Source organism: Semicossyphus pulcher, unplaced genomic scaffold (assembly GCF_022749685.1).
Source record: "Semicossyphus pulcher isolate SPU_LCO1_2020_fin unplaced genomic scaffold, fSemPul1.0.p SCAF_11, whole genome shotgun sequence".
Lineage (NCBI taxonomy): Eukaryota > Metazoa > Chordata > Actinopteri > Labriformes > Labridae > Semicossyphus > Semicossyphus pulcher.
Genome location: NW_027211615.1, coordinates 12,917,443 through 12,931,093, shown reverse-complemented (window position 1 = coordinate 12,931,093; position 13,651 = coordinate 12,917,443). Strand labels below are relative to the sequence as shown.

Here is a 13,651-nt window from a genome sequence, read left to right as displayed (position 1 = left end):
GTTTAAGAATATAAGTTATGTTTCATAAAGATCCAGGTCATTAGATGCCTATTCCTCATGCTACTGATGTATGTGGAAAAAGATGCTTCCTGCCTCACTTAGTGACAACAAAGTCCATCTCAATACACAAACCTGAGTTCAAACGTCCTCTGGAGTGGGCACTTGTTACTGAATGGGTCACCTTCATTTGGCTCAGAGGGGGATCAAGTCAAGAGGTCAGTCCGAACACAGACACACTAATTTGTTCACACATATTTCAACAAGAATTAAGAATCCAAGTTAATGTCATTTCTGACAGCAGCACTTTTCTTACACACTTGTGCAACTAGAGGTTCTAAATCATTTTTAATTACTTTGGTTGTGGTTTGACATGATTATTGCAATATTGCATCCTCCTTCATGCAGTTTATGAGATACATCTGTTACTGGGTTTAAATCATTGGGGAGTGGATTTTGTTTTTGGCTGAGTGACTCTTAGTCGGTGCTTAACTATCATACTTAATAGGTGAACTATAGTATTTTAAAATCACCAAAGGTTTTCTCTTCCTATATTCTTGTTGATCTCTGCGTGGGAAAATGCCTTGACAGCCATTGTGTCAATTCACATCCACTACAGCCCTTATTGATCTCTGCACTCTGACACACACAGCATTGTTCAGGTAGGATGTGCTGATTGTTCGTAAGTTGTTCACAGGTTGCTTTGTCTGAGGGTCTTAATTGGGTACTGCCCGTGTGCACAGAACATATTGCTATGCTAAAATCAGGCTGTTGAAGTTCCTGATCTTTTGTAATGGACAGTGACAATGACAATGAGAGCTAGATCATGAAATGAACCATAAACGCCTCGTACATTCATCTGTCACCACAAAGCTCTTCGGCCAAGGCTCAAGAAACTGCTGAAAAATGTTAATATACTTTATATTTTGCAGTAAACAGACTTTCAAACATCAAACAGTTCAAACACTACTGGCCATTTCCAGGTGACTTTGTAGACACATAAAAGCATATTCACACCTTTAAAGTCTGACCGCTGTTTAACCTAACAACTATACATTTAACCTGCAGACAGACAGGTAAATTATCCTCACTACTTTGCAGGTATACGTTAAAATGTCAGCTGTCTTATGGGCCGTTCATATTACTCCACTCTTTGTGTATTTGAGGGATTTTTTTTAAAGCAGCTGTAGTGAGTTTATCGTTTACTATTGTTCTCAGTGTGGAGGCACATCAATAACATAAGCAGAGGTTGAAAGTGGGGATTGATTGATAATACACATTAGTGAAAAAAGAAATATCAGTACAGTTATACCAAAGATATGTTTGAGGTAGTTTCTTTTACGCCATTGTTTCAGTAAAAAGTATATTTTTTATTTGTGTCAAAAATTTTAGCTTCAATAGCACACATATTTTCAAAATTATACATTTGAATTGTTTTATTAGATGCTGTTCTATATATTTTTTGGTGGACACTTAATATATTTTTTTAATTGGTGCTGTTACATAATGGCTATAACAAAATAGAAAAGGTACAGTTTGTGTGTCTGAAATGATCTATTGTTTTGTTTGTTTGTTGTCGCCATAATAAACATTGGAAGACATTTTGGCTTCTTTGAAGAATGCATAATTAAAAAATATATAGTGCATGTTCAAAGAAAGATGATAATGTCAGTTAATAACATAGGTAGATAGGTAAGACAGATTACATTTCTGTATCTGGCATTTCTGTATCTGGTATTGGTGTGACACTACAACAATACTTGATGATTACTTCCTATTGCCTTTTTACTATTATTTTTTATATAGTAGAGATAAAACATTAAAATTAAGTTTAAAAATGGAAACGTTTCCACTGTGATTTGTGAATTGTATTTCCTCAGATAAACAAACAAAAAAGGGTTTTTTATTTATTTTTACATATGTTAGATATACATCAATCTTGTTTTTCTAAACACAGACAGAAAAGAAGGAAAGATATCGTATTTTGTGTGAATAATTTTAATTTCCTATCCGTCTTGTTAAAGCGTCGTCATTATTTAGCTATCCATCGAAAAAAAAATCTCCCGGAACTTCCGCCAAGTCTAACCGGAAGTAGGTACGTGGCCGCTTCAGCTGACAGTCTACATGATGGCGACAGAGGTTCAGAGCGGCGACCTCGACAGCGCTACTTCTAGCCGGCTCGAAGTTTCCATCGATGGCCTCACCCTCAGTCCCGACCCGGAGGGCGAGCAGGTCCCGGTGGAAGAGCCGGACCCTTGCCCCGCGGAACCCGAGACCGATACGCCGGGTGCCGCTGAAGACGAAGATGGAGAGTCTGCTAAATCTGCCATAGAGAACAAATGGGGCTTTCCTTTGCAAGAGCTGTACGGAATGGGCCTTAAATTCTTCAAAGGTATTTACGTTTGTTATACTAGTTCAACGTTTACGCATAGAAACGGCTAGAATTCGAACCGACCGTAAAACTGTGTGACGCTAGCAGTTGGCTAACGTTAGCCGTTAGCTGTCACCGCCAGGGCTACTGCTGTCAACCGCAACACTACATTAGCTGCCTAGCTAACGAGAAGCCAACGCCGCTAACGCTATTAGCTAGCTATTAAAGGGTGAAACAACCACGGCACTTCCGAGCAGTCCATTTGTGGCGCGAGAACATTCTCATCCCACTGTTTGCCTAGTGCTGTCTCCCACCTATCTGTTGGTTTGGCTTGTCATGATTCTGATAGTCATAAGACTGCTCCATTAACTAATGAGAGAGTTGTAATGAGAAAGCTTGCCATCCTAACTGAATGGTGGCTCATAATAATTTGTTTGGGAGCTAAACACGCCCTGTCGTGCACTGCTGCAGCTAAAGAGAGATTGTATATCAGCTGCTTAAACAGATCTGTAATTGATGGTGGCAGGTTCCTGCTTTGCTTGTTCTAAGGTTAAACCGGTCTGTAGTCGCAGCTTCATGTCCTCAAAACCAGTTCACAGTCCTGCTAGAAGATGCACATTTGTAACATAGAAGATTGTGTGACCATTAGCTTGTTTTACAGCCGCTCTGCCTCCCTATAGACGTACCACTACCCTTGCTGGTACGACACCAGCAGGAAATACAACGTGCAACTATATTTTCCACAAGTTAGATGGCTAAATTACCTGGATTTTCTAAATTAATAGCATGACATTCAAGACACCGTGCACAGAAGTGTCATTAATTAAACATTGCACTCTTTGCATTAACAGAAAGCATTAAAAAAATATACCATTAGAATATCTAAACAACTAAAACAACGTATCTTCCAGATCAAAGACTCATCTGTCAAGCAGCATAGTGTATCATTAAGTGTCAGTCTAACTCTTCAGCATTTTAATAATTTATTCATTAAATACATAAATAGTATATCCTGCTCTCTGTGGCTTAATGCAATGTGAGTTTTCAGGAACACATGCAAGCACTGGACACTTGTACTGTTTTTATTAGAGTAAAGCTCTTTCATGACTATGCAAACAAGTTGCTACTTGGTGCTTAAGCAATCTGTGCATTGTATTTCTAGTCAGGGAGGGTTAGGTCCAATTGCATAACTTGTATAACTAGATCTGATTCCTGTCTCGCCTTGTATTGAATAAGTTCCAGAAGGATTAAAGTGATCTTGCAATAAGATTGTTGTTATAGTTACTGTCAGGTTTTTTTGTAAATAAGAAAAACTGCAATCAATAGAGTAGCTGTTATATGCTCCACTCTCGTTGTTAAACAAGAACATGATACCATTTATGCTGCTTCTACAACTAGTCTGTGCTAAGACTCAAAGGTCAATTGTTGAATTTGAAAGCCATTTTCCCTGCACGAAATAACAAAAAAAAGTCAATAAAAACTCTGTTTCCACATCTCTGCTTCCAGATAAAGATGGCAAGGCCTTCCATCCGACCTATGAGGAGAAGCTTCGATTGGTGGCTCTGCACAAACAGGTGTTACTGGGCCCTTATAATCCAGATGCTTCACCGGAGGTCGGCTTCTTTGATGTTCTGGGCAACGACCGCAGGTAACCCCCGCAGGCATCTGTATGTGCGTGACCTTTGAACTCTGGATGTCAACTTGGCAATTAAGCCGTTTTTACAGGAAATAGAATATTGTGTTTTTGTAAAAGGGAGATGTTTTTTTGTGATGTTCTAAGGGAATAGTTGTTACAAATTCTACAGACCTTGTTTGTTATTGTAAAACAAGTACTTGATGGATGAGTTCTATTTTCTCCACTGCCTCTACTATCTATCTTCACCTCCTTTTTCCTCTATCCGCAGAAAAGAGTGGGCCTCCCTGGGCAACCTGGAGAAAGAGGAGGCCATGGTGGAGTTTGTCAAGCTGCTGAACAAGTGCTGCAATCTCTTCGCTCCATACGTCACCTCACACAAGATCGAAAGGGAGGAGCAGGAGAGGAAAAGGTAAGATGTTCTTCTCCAGGTCCCCGAGGAGAGATTCCTCTGCTACATTGTCTAAATACAGACTCTCCTCTGTCCTATATGCAGTAGCCGTGAGGCAGCAGGGGAAATATTGTACATTCATTGACTGATGGTGTATGACTTTTTTTAATGAATTTTGAGCATTTGCATCATTCTTAATACACTTCATGACTTTGCTCTTTCCCAGGAAAGAAGAAGAGGAGCGTCAGCGGCTGGAGGAGGAAGAGAGGGAGCGGCAAAGGCAGGAGGAGGAGAGACGGAGGCTCGAGGAGGAGGAGAGGATGAGGAGAGAAGAGGAGGAAAGGAGGCAAGCTGAAGAAGAGAGGCTACGGGTTGAGCAGCAGAAGTACGTGTCTGTATGATAGCTTTGCTGAAACCTCATCCACATGACTTTTCTCTCTGTGTTAACTTTCCACTGGCCACTATTGTCTTCTGTCCGTTTCCTGTATTTCCTTCCTCACCAATTCTTCCCCTGTGTTCTCTCTCACAGACAACAGATAATGGCAGCATTGAATGCGCAGACAGCAGTGCAGTTCCAACAGTATGCCGCTCAGCAGTACCCAAACAGCCCAGAGCAACAGCTGGGCCTTATCCGTCAGCTCCAGGAGCAGCACTACCAGCAGTACATGCAGCAGCTCTACCAGGTCCAGCTGGCCCAGCAACAGGTATTTAACACTTACAGAGGTGATGGACTCTTATTGATAGTCTTTTTACTATTATTTTTAAGGTTTTGCAAGTATTAAGCTTAGGGATAGGCAGCAGTTTCTTTCACAAATATACAGTAAACTGAAAATAGGCCAGATGTTTAGGACCAAAAATCCTGCTTTAGTGCAGTTCACATTAGTCTAGCGTGGTGATACTTTGCTGCTGTGAGATGAAAAACATTTAGGACACAAATAGTTTAAAATCCAGCTCTAAATCCACCCAGCATTTCACAGTAAGTTACACAATAAACCCTTTAGTATGCAGAAAAGTGCTGGAGCCAGAATGCTATTTCAGAGACTGTTAAAAATGTTGACAAAAAATGGGGGAATAGGCTCTTCAATTAATAATCAAGATGTGCAGCTAACTTGCATTTTAATGTAATATGAAAGCAGGTGTTTGCATGTCCCAATAGCATTAAGGAGACAAATCATACTTTGTTAATGTCCCTAGTTTTGTATTCCGTGTCTTGCCTCATTGTTGTCTTCCTTTTGTCCTAGGCGGCCTTACAGAAGCAGCAGCAGGCTGATTCGATGGTGCAGGGCACCCTGGAATCTAACAGCTTCAACAGCGGTGAAGCCATCGCAGCTTCGGCAGCGGGGCCATTGTGCGCAGCTTCACCACCTGCTGGTGAGGAAATTCCTACAGTCAACGGAGGCCAGTCAGACTCGTACTCGGAGAGCATGGACCGGGAGCCAGAGCCTGAGCCTGCAGAGGAGGTCTCAGAGAACGGGCCTTTATTAGGTTGGTTGGCTGCGGATGTGTTTGTCTTCATGCAGAAAGAATGTACATTTTCCTTATTGCGCAGCTAATAGCTAAAGGGCAGAGGTGGGATTTCTCTGTCAAACAAACAAAGCTTTATACAAAAAATTGCAACCTGATTCTTATCTGCTATGTCCTTGTTAATGTGACCTGGAGGGCAGGGAGGAGAGGACCTGGAACAAGTGATACATGATAGTCTGCTGGTTTAGGTATCAGTCAGCCATGCACTCTGCTTACAGATGAACAAGGCATTGGTTTGATTCCAAAACGCACATACTGAGCCAAATGAACCCACAGAGGCCGGCTGTTTACTCATAATGTTTTGAGGAAACACTGATGGAAAGATGGGAATCAAAAAGCAACTCTCTGCCATCTGCACATCATGCCCTAATTGGCCAGTGACAATGAAATATTTCTTTCAAATGAGAATGAATGAGTAACCTTTTACTTACTTCAGTTACTTTGGTAGCAGAATTTTACAACAGATTGTTATAAGTCTCTTTTCCTTCCATCACAGCAGACTCCCCGCCCGTCATAGCTGCTCCCTCCATGTGGACACGGCCACAGATCAAGGACTTCAAGGAGAAAATCCGCCAGGACGCAGACAGTGTCATCACTGTGGGGCGTGGCGAGGTGGTGACGGTGCGTGTACCCACTCACGAGGAGGGCTCTTACCTGTTCTGGGAGTTTGCCACAGACTATTATGACATCGGCTTCGGGGTCTTCTTCGAGTGGACAGATGCAGCCTCCGCTTCGGTCAGCGTGCACGTGTCAGAGTCCAGCGATGAGGACGAGGATGAGGAAGGTGAGGAGTGGCAGGAAGGCTGTGTGAATAAGGCAGTGCTTCTCTGATATTTTTAGCTGTGAAAGCAACGCTTGATCAACTTGTGATGGTGTGAAAATATCTGCTTTAAAGAGGTGTCTTACTTCCTGTTATGTATTGATATAAGAAGGTGTAGAATGGTCACAAAAGCAGCTTCTTTGAAGCAACAGAAACAAAGTGTAACATTGATTCCTTTTCAGTCATCAGACCATGAAGAGATCAATAATTTTTTATTCTTTCTGGTGCAAACTTCAGGTCTGCAGTCTACATTTTAAACCTGACTATTTTGAACGAGACAATTTGAGGCGGACGGTCTTAGATTGAGGAAGTGTAGTTTAGCAAGCTCCCTGGCCTGCTCTTATCTGCTTCTCCAATGGGCCCTGGAAAACCTCCGCCAAATGATGCTTTTAACGTAGTCTGGTGGAGGTTTTCCAGGGCCCATTGGAGAAGCAGATAGCGTCCTCAAAAGGCACAGAGCGAAATTGCATGTTTTTTCCTACTATAATGGCATTAGCTCCCCATAATAGCATGATAAGACTTAGGTTGAACATAAGCGAACTGGCCCTTTAATATCTTATCTCAAGTTCAGGACTTGCCTGTGCCATAGTTAAACATCTCCTAATTCTCCTCGGGGTGGAGGAAGTCCTGCTTGTGTTCCTGGCAGTATCTTGACAAGATGACAACATACATTGTGCAATGTAATTTATGGTTTTGTCGGTTGGATTAACTGGTATAATTTATCCTGGCAGACATTTCAGTCGGTTCAAACTTCAGTCTTGAATGCCTGCTGGAATAGCAGTTGTGTATTTATATTGAGTGTAACAATACTGTGTGTTTTACACAAGACATTGAGACACATTTTGTCATAAACCTGCAGGTTTCATTCAAAATTTAACCCAATAATTAAGAGACTCCAATATCTGAAGGGGTTTTTGATTTGGTGACATTGGACCGTAACATATGGAATTCTATTTCCTCCTTTATCCTGAATACGCATCGGTGAATTCTGAACAAACTGTATTTAACTTAGAAAAGCTTTTTGTTTGCTTATGTTGGATAATTACATTTATCATGTCCACAGGTGAGCCTCCCAACGAGGAGGAGAAGGCGAAGAAGGAGGCAGGGAAGCCCCAGGTGGATGAGATTGTGCCGGTGTACCGGCGGGACTGTCATGAGGAGGTGTACGCTGGCAGCCACCAGTACCCCGGCCGCGGAGTCTACCTGCTCAAGTTTGACAACTCCTATTCACTCTGGCGCTCCAAGAGTGTTTACTACAGAGTCTACTACACCAGATAAGCCTGAATATAGACACGGGGGGAGCCAAGGAGTGTGTATGTTCATATATATGTATGTATGTGTGTGTGTGTGTGTGTAGGTGGAGATTTGTGCGATGGCAGCCTGTATGAGTGTGTGTGAGCATGTGTGTGTGTAAGGAAGAGAGAGTGAAACCAGATGTATTCTGAACAAAACCACCAGAGGGTGACAGAGAGACACATCTGGAGCCTAAGTTTGGAGATTGGACTATATGTGTGTACCTTGTGTGTGTATGCGTGTCCCGAGATACACCCACGCTAGAGCCTGTCATCGAGCCCTGGGAAGAGGAGTGTGTATTCTTGTTGTATATTCACCACCTGTCCTTGCTGCGCTCACATAGACCAAGCTGTAGGACTTTTGCTCTCATGTTGTATTTTACCACTCTTCACCCCGGGCTCCTCTTCTGTCACCGCTCCAGCCCCGACACTGTCCAACGTGGCCTTGTGGCTGCTTCTGCCCTGAGTGACGCTTTCTTAACCGTGAGAGGAAACTGGTGATGAGGCCAGCACTCTGTGAGCCAGCGTTTCCTGTTTGGTGGCTGTTTATCCCACAAGTGAACACAATGTCAGAAATTAAATTATACTGCAAATGTTCTTCATCACACAATGCCTCTGTTCCATAGAGCTTCTGGTCTCTGCCAAGTCTCGCTCACACATTTAAAACACCATCTGAGACAAACATCATCCTTTTTGATGTTACATCAGTTCTTCTCCTCCCATGTCACCATGCATACATACAGATCTAAGAGTGTGTTTGGTGGAAAAACTGCTTGTTTGGCTTATTCATACAAAACCTTTCACCTTTACTTCTTCATACAGACTGATTGACACAGTACACTTTTTTTATTGGCAAACTTTATGAAGGACATGGTTTAGGGTGAACTCCAAATGAAGTGTTGAAGAAGCTAGCATAAAATAACACCCTCACAGAAAGTTCGGCTGTTAGCCTTCTGGTTTTAAGAAAATATAAAAAACAAATGACAAAATAATTGTTTTTTTTTTGTTTGTTTTTTTATCTGTGTGATGTTTAAGTTTTTTCCACCTTCAAGAAGTTGCCTCCATACTATTTACAGCAGTGTCCCTGTTTCTGAAGTTATTCCCCATGACAGATTACATTAAATTATTGACTGTGCTTGATAAAAAAGGAGCCAGTATTAACAGATATATATTATTATTACCGGGGAACTTTTTGTTGGTATTGTTCTGTGTGATTAGACACCCAAAAATAGTTCAAATTACATGTTTTGGGAGTCTGGACACACTGTTACATCTCTCTGCAGCTCTCACAAATCAAACATCCATTACACGAAATACAGTGTTGATGCTGTTTGTTTTTTCTTCCTGTTATGAATGAACTCAAAGTTTCATCTCAAATAAGGTATTGTGAATAAACTGAGATGACTTGTTTTTTGTGTCCTGGGTGACGTGGTTGCTTACTAACTCAGTTGTGACATCTAAGTGTATTTAATTTGTTGCCATGATTTAGATCCATTGTTGTTCAGTTTCACATGCTTTGTGTACAAAACACCCAGGTGCATTATGAGCATTGTGTTAAGTAGGCGTCGGAGACATTTGGTTTCACTTAATCACGCGATGAGTTGTATTTGTACACTTTTATGTGTGTATGCAACCAAACTTTAAAGACACCGAGGTGGAATAACCTGCAAGCTGAGTAATCTTTAATGTCTTCGCTGAGTGTTGATTCATCATATTATTTAATTAGAGGCCACTCCTGCCTTCTATTCACTGGTTTCTTTAACAAAAAGTCACTACCTATGGCTTAACTAAGCCATAAAGTTCCTGTTTGTTCTGATGTGTGTTTTTCTTCACTTTATATTTTTTGCTCACCAGAGGGTTTGAGCAGACACGTTCAAGCCTTGTATGTAAATAATTCTATAAATGAGTTTATGTATGGGTTTTTAGATGTGGAAGAAGGCTATGGTTTTTGAGAATCAATGCACTGTAAAATATGGTGAATGAGATATATGTATACATTTTACCCCGAATGAAAGTCCAAAACTCGTAGGAGGTATAAAACTGTAAGACTCTATTGACATGACAGACAGAAAAACTCATCTTTTTGTATTGTTTTGACCTGTTTTGATCTCTTATGAGTTGCAAGATCTTTTTGGGCATATATTTAATCTTGATTAAACTTATGTTCATCTCTAGAGTTTGACAGATTGTCTACTTTTCTGTTTTCATTATTTAAATTGTATATGACCAAACCTTTAATTCATTCCCTCTCTCAAAACAAATAAAATAAAGGGTAATTTAGCTCATTGCTTTCTTTCCGAGCAGACATTTTGAAATAACACAGGTGTAATCAATATATTAATTAAGCTGTTTATTGGGACATTTAAGTGCCACTCGTTAGTGTCATTAATTGCACCTGTTCTTTCCCTGCTATGGAAAATTGAAAAGTACATTTGGACTGGACAGATGCAAACCAGCTACTAAAGGCTAGTTTGAAGACCTCCTATAGTTTCATAATATTAGATTTAAGCAACAAAAGCAATTTTTGGAAAGTCACCAAAAAAATATGCGTTCCTTTTTCCAACAGCGGTTAATGTGTCATCCTCATGCTGCTTTCCTGCCAAACACATTTCGTGCTGAGGAAGGGACAAATGAGGATGTTACTCATGTGGAACAGGACACTCTTATGTTTTCAGTCTTTTTTTCCATGGTACTCATGAGATTTCATTATGCAGTGGCAGTGGCTCAAACCTTTCACACTCTTTCATATTGAGTTACTTGTTTAGTAACCAATAGAATTGGGACATTTTAAATTAGCTTTGTAATTATATTACATTAGCAAGTCGCTCCCTGTAGACGTTGGTGGGTCCACTTAAGACACCAGGGGGCGCATTAAATACTACAAAGACACATTTGGCCAACTGGACATTGTTTGACAGAGTATTCAAAACTATGCAAACGGTATGCTTTTAATGGTGAGGGTTTGGTTTTTGGAATTTAAAAAGCAACAGTGGGGAATGTCAGGCGGTGGACTGGACACAAGGCTTGGACAAACATGCCTTGTAAGTTACCCACAGAGAGGAGATAAATTACAGACAAGTGTTCAGACTATGTGATGTGCAGGGGTTATTTTATAAGGTATGAGCAAACAACTGACATGTCCTTTGTTTGAAATGAAGGCGCTGACCACAATTTACAGGCTAACGGCAGCTTCATATGCACTTTTTTTTTGCTAACATTAGCTTAAATTGCCGATAGCCATCTGAGTGTTTCGTGGGTCATCATTTCTTTTAATCTAAGAACATATATTTTTTTAAACTGTTCAATAGCCAATAGATAAAAACAATAATGCCCACAAATTCAAAGGTTTTCTGCAGTAAGTTGTAAATGTAGCTAAATACACATTTACTTCGCTAACTCTTAAATAGCCAGTCTTAGCTAGTTAGCTTGATAACTCCGATTTAGCTAATGCTACGTAGTTAGAAGTCACGTGACTGCAAGGCGGCTATAAAACCAAATCAATTTCACTTGTTACAGGAATAAGTAATTTTTAATTTCCTCTCTCAATTGAATTAAATTTATTAAGACCTCTTGAAATAGCTTTGTTAAAGTCAGGAGTATAATTAGTTTAAAGTTTGGTAGAATTGACGCAGTTTTTCATCTCTTATTCCTTTGGTGGAGATATTAGGCTATTTAATCTGTGTTAAATTTGAGTCCATTAACTTGAAATAAACGTTATTGAATTTGTTAATGTATGCGTGGTATTAGTCCCTCTTTCATAACCCATAATTGCAATGTTTGCCTTAAAAATATCATATATGTGTATTTTATGCAAAAAATATCGATTTATAGAGTATAAATAAAATATTGACTTTAATCTGACCGTGTCTTTTTCTAACTTCTCCTCTGTTGGTCCGGTTCACTGTGGAAGAAATCCGGTCCATGTTTTCCATCAGACCGATCCAGATCCAGTGTGACTTCGAAGGGAGTCAGGTAAAGTCTCCTCTGTGTGTGCGTGACTCCGGTTCCAGTTGCTACAGGTGGTTGTAGTATTTTCCAGGTTTTTATTTGTACTTTTCCTACTTTTCCTTGTGTTTTTTTTCTTCTCTCTCCAGCCTGTGCTCTTGTCTGGTTGAATTTGAATAGACTTTGGGAGGCAACGTCTCCAGTGTACAGCAGCACAAAGTCCCATGCTTTGAAAAACAAAAAATATGGCGGGATTGGAGGATTATACTGCCTCGACAATGATAGCAGCCGTAGCGAGGCGATGCGTGTTGGATTTGTTTTGAAGCTGTAAGGTTTTTTTTCAATGTGAACAGTTTTCGGTCCCGCTGGAGTTATTGGTATGAAATAAATATGCCCTTTCATCAGAGGAGCGTCGAGCCGCGGCGTGTTACCAGGTTATCGGCGAGGGATGGCAGGATACCGGGAGAGGAAACCGGGAGACGCAAACTGCGAAAACCCGTGTTGTTCTCGTCATTAGATGAGGTCGGCTGTCATACTTTGATCAACATAATTCACCAACTTTCCGACCTTTCTCAACATGCCAGCGACATCTTCCTGGGCATCGAGATGGAGGCAGGGATGGTGTTCAGGAGATCCTGCAGGATTCAGGGGCGACTGCAACTTCTGCAGTGTCAAATCCGCAAGTTTGATCCCAAGAACGTCAAAATCCGTAAGTTTGCAGTGTGGGGGACTTCTTGTTAGTGTGCAGTGTGAGAGCTAGGTAAATCTAGGTTTCTTTTACTGTAGTAATATTGTAGTAAAACCAGAGGAGTGAATATGAACCTCTAATTGAGAACCACAAAAAGTAATATGTATATTATGAATGCGCATACATGGCCCTAGTGAACTTTGGTATCTCACAACATACATTCCTGCATACACAGGATAAAATACTAGGGATGAACGATATTGGATTTTTTGCCAATATGCCGATATTTTCCAACCCTTAATGCTGAATTTCAATACCGATATATTAGGCACATGCTTTTATCCACCTAATTGCAGAGAACGTCAAGTCTCCCCTGTAGTGGAATTGATATTATGCCTACTCTTATTGTAGTGGCCCACTGGCAGATGCAGAAATAACATAAAATGCATGAAAGTATTCAGTTTTCATTCGAGAAGTCTGACTTTTTTGGCTGCAAGTCTTTGAGCGGAGAGATGCTGGTCAGGGCCAAGGTGACTGTCACCCTTTATCCAGTGAGAGAACCATGGAGGAGTGGCTGGTGTCTCCTCCACACATGGTGTTGTTTGTCTTCATTCGAACCTATGGTAATAGGGATGTTGAATCCTGTCAGAAATGATGGATTTCCACTCAACGTACGCACCTTCTGTGTTCAGGTCTTCAAAGCACACAAAGATCACAGGAGGCCTTACGACCGTGTTCCCCTGTTGCTTCTTGCTGTTTTAAACAAAGTTGGTCAACAGGAAGATAAATGGAAAATCAATACCCTTTCCTGCAGCCGGTGCTGCCTTTAATTGTTTAGGGATTTGTTGGGCTGCCCTTGTAAAGCTACCTGGTGTAGCCTTAAACACTGGTTATATATTAACTCAGACTTTGGCTCCTACTATGGCGCCTGTGCCTGCTCAAAAACATTGATTGATACAGGCCTGTGAGTTTGTCTGACCGGTTGTAAAG

The 13,651-nt window shown here is 40.9% G+C and overlaps 2 protein-coding genes across 2 annotated transcripts in view; both read left to right on the top strand.

Annotated features, from left to right (window-relative positions):
* The first annotated feature begins 2,115 nt into the window (after window positions 1-2,115).
* Window positions 2,116-10,202, top strand: acbd3 (acyl-Coenzyme A binding domain containing 3). The gene is made up of 8 exons (XM_069657390.1): window positions 2,116-2,389; window positions 3,875-4,016; window positions 4,273-4,413; window positions 4,619-4,777; window positions 4,922-5,096; window positions 5,634-5,877; window positions 6,413-6,700; window positions 7,800-10,202. Exons 1-8 carry the CDS (start codon window positions 2,122-2,124, stop codon window positions 8,012-8,014), a joined length of 1,632 nt encoding a protein of 543 aa, XP_069513491.1. The 5' UTR covers window positions 2,116-2,121; the 3' UTR covers window positions 8,015-10,202.
* A 2,122-nt stretch (window positions 10,203-12,324) lies between these two features.
* nhsl1b (NHS-like 1b) overlaps window positions 12,325-13,651 on the top strand; it is a 112,112-nt gene continuing 110,785 nt past the window's right edge. Inside the window, exon 1 of the mRNA XM_069657178.1 lies at window positions 12,325-12,682. Coding sequence (XP_069513279.1) covers window positions 12,364-12,682 — 319 coding nt within the window. The 5' untranslated portion in view covers window positions 12,325-12,363. The remainder of the gene's footprint in view (window positions 12,683-13,651) is intronic.